At 31.5% G+C, this 2,379-nt stretch overlaps 1 protein-coding gene across 2 annotated transcripts in view; it reads left to right on the plus strand.

Annotated features, from left to right (window-relative positions):
* Positions 923-2,379, plus strand: part of LOC104790027 (NAC domain-containing protein 35) — a 4,627-nt gene continuing 3,170 nt past the window's right edge. The window contains exons 1-2 of one of the 2 annotated variants that reach the window (XM_010515714.2): positions 923-1,502; positions 1,884-2,152. In XM_010515714.2, the coding sequence (XP_010514016.1) occupies positions 1,211-1,502; positions 1,884-2,152 (561 nt within the window). In that variant the 5' untranslated portion in view covers positions 923-1,210. The remainder of the gene's footprint in view (positions 1,503-1,883; positions 2,153-2,379) is intronic. The other variant, XM_010515715.2, reaches the window with a different exon arrangement.

A 2,379-nucleotide genomic window follows, 5' to 3' on the forward strand; every position in this document is an offset into this window, starting at 1 on the left:
TCAACCTAAATATTATTCTCCAAAGATTATATGGTCTTTATAATATATCTATATCATATACGTGACGAAAATTTATGATTCTTTAAGGTATGATATAAAGAAAACCATGATATCTTTTTTTGTATTGATAAAAAATGGAACTTTCAGAGTTTTGGTCTATAATTCTTTCGATATTTAAAATGTTGATTATTTTTTTCAAGAAGAGATGAACTAGTAATTAACCATGATATCTATTTTTTAAATGTCAATTAGTTATCTTTCAAATATTTGTTCAATTATAAGAAACAACTGTCATTAAATATTAAATCAATTATGAATTTTCCATTTTATTGCAGTTATAGATTTTGCCATTTTGCCTAAAATTTTATGATTTTACCATTCTTTAGGTTACAAAAATATGATTAAACATATGTTTGATATGTTATGTTTGGGTTTAATTAGTTTATTTTAGCTATATGTACGTAGGGTTTAATATTTGTTATAAAATTTGTATTTTATCAAAAAAAAAACATAAATATAGACATTTTCAAGTGTTAAAAATAGCAAATTTATAAGATTTTAGCAAAAATGACATGTTCTTAAGATTTAGCAGAGAAAATGGCATTTCCATAAGAAACTCTCAAATATTTCAAACCTAACTTAGAAAAAGAAATAAAATAGATATTTTTTTTTTACTATCAATATATAACATTTGCAATGGAAGAAAGTGTTTTTAGTCAATTGGTTACAGTATTACGTCTGCGAAAGATCCTATCAGAGTTCAACTATACTAAATTGTATTACCGCGCATAATATAAATTGGCTATTAATCGGTTGTATCGATTTAATAATGAAAAAAAAAAAAAAAAACTAGAAATGGAGAGTGAGAGAAAGGTCCAAAGGCACGGCTAAGAAAACAAAACCGTGGACACCCTGTCCTCAATTTGACAAGTCTTTGTCTTCTCCTTAACTCTCTTCTGCTCTCTCTTTGTCTTATTCTAGTTTGGTCTCAACTCTCAAACACGACGACGTTTCATCTCTATACAGTCTTCCTTTCTTCTCCTCCTCCTCCTCCTCCTCCTCCTCTTATCTCTACCCAACACCACTCAATTTCATCTCGTACTTTTCCTTCTCTTATCAGTATAAAAACCAAACAAACCCTTAATCTCTTTTCATCATATCATCTTAATCCACATGCATACACATATACATATATAGTCTCTTTTTATATATGGCAATTGTATCCTCCACAACAAGCATCATCCCCATGAGTACCCAAGTCAACAATAACGAAAAAGGTATAGAAGAAGATGATCATAGAGGCGGCCACGAGAGTAATGTCCAAAATGATGATGAAGCTGATGATCACGATCATGACATGGTCATGCCCGGATTCAGATTCCATCCCACCGAAGAAGAACTCATAGAGTTTTACCTTCGCCGAAAAGTTGAAGGCAAACGCTTCAATGTAGAACTCATTACTTTCCTCGATCTTTATCGCTATGATCCTTGGGAACTTCCTGGTAATTATATATTCACAAACACACACACACACACACACACACACACACACATATACATAAATTATCTCAAACTATTTGGGAATCATAAATTTTATACATATGTTAAGATCTATAGATGCAATCAACTTACTTCTCTCTTATCACTTTCTCTCTCTATTATTTTCTTAAAACCTATATATGTAGCTTCCTTATGGATTATTACTATGTCGATCTTGGATATTTCCAATATCTTTAAACACTTTTCCCTCTTTATTTCCTTTCTTAATTAACCTAAATAAACCTTCTTTCATCTCTATCATAAGATGTAGATATATGCATGTGTGTGTTATCATAGACTTATATATATATATGTTTGATGGAGATATATATATGTGTATGCAGCTATGGCGGCGATAGGAGAGAAAGAGTGGTACTTCTATGTGCCAAGAGATCGGAAGTATAGAAATGGAGATAGACCAAACCGAGTAACGACTTCAGGATATTGGAAAGCCACAGGAGCTGATCGGATGATCAGATCAGAGACTTCTCGGCCAATCGGATTAAAGAAAACCCTAGTTTTCTACTCCGGGAAAGCCCCTAAAGGCACTCGTACTAGTTGGATCATGAACGAGTATCGTCTTCCTCACCATGAAACCGAGAAGTACCAAAAGGTATTAATTCAATTTAAGTCTATATATATCCCATACACACGTACATAAATATAATTATAACCCTAGCTAGGTGTGGTGAGGCCTTCAAAATTGAAATCAATCCCTAAACTGTTTGAATTTCTTTCTTTTTGAATTTGATTGTAGTTATTTTCTCTTTCTTTTATTAAAAAAATCTTTTATTTTGGAATTTGATTCGATAAGATCAAAATACTTGTGAATGGTCTAAA

Source organism: Camelina sativa, chromosome 6, assembly GCF_000633955.1.
Source record: "Camelina sativa cultivar DH55 chromosome 6, Cs, whole genome shotgun sequence".
Classification (NCBI taxonomy): domain Eukaryota; kingdom Viridiplantae; phylum Streptophyta; class Magnoliopsida; order Brassicales; family Brassicaceae; genus Camelina; species Camelina sativa.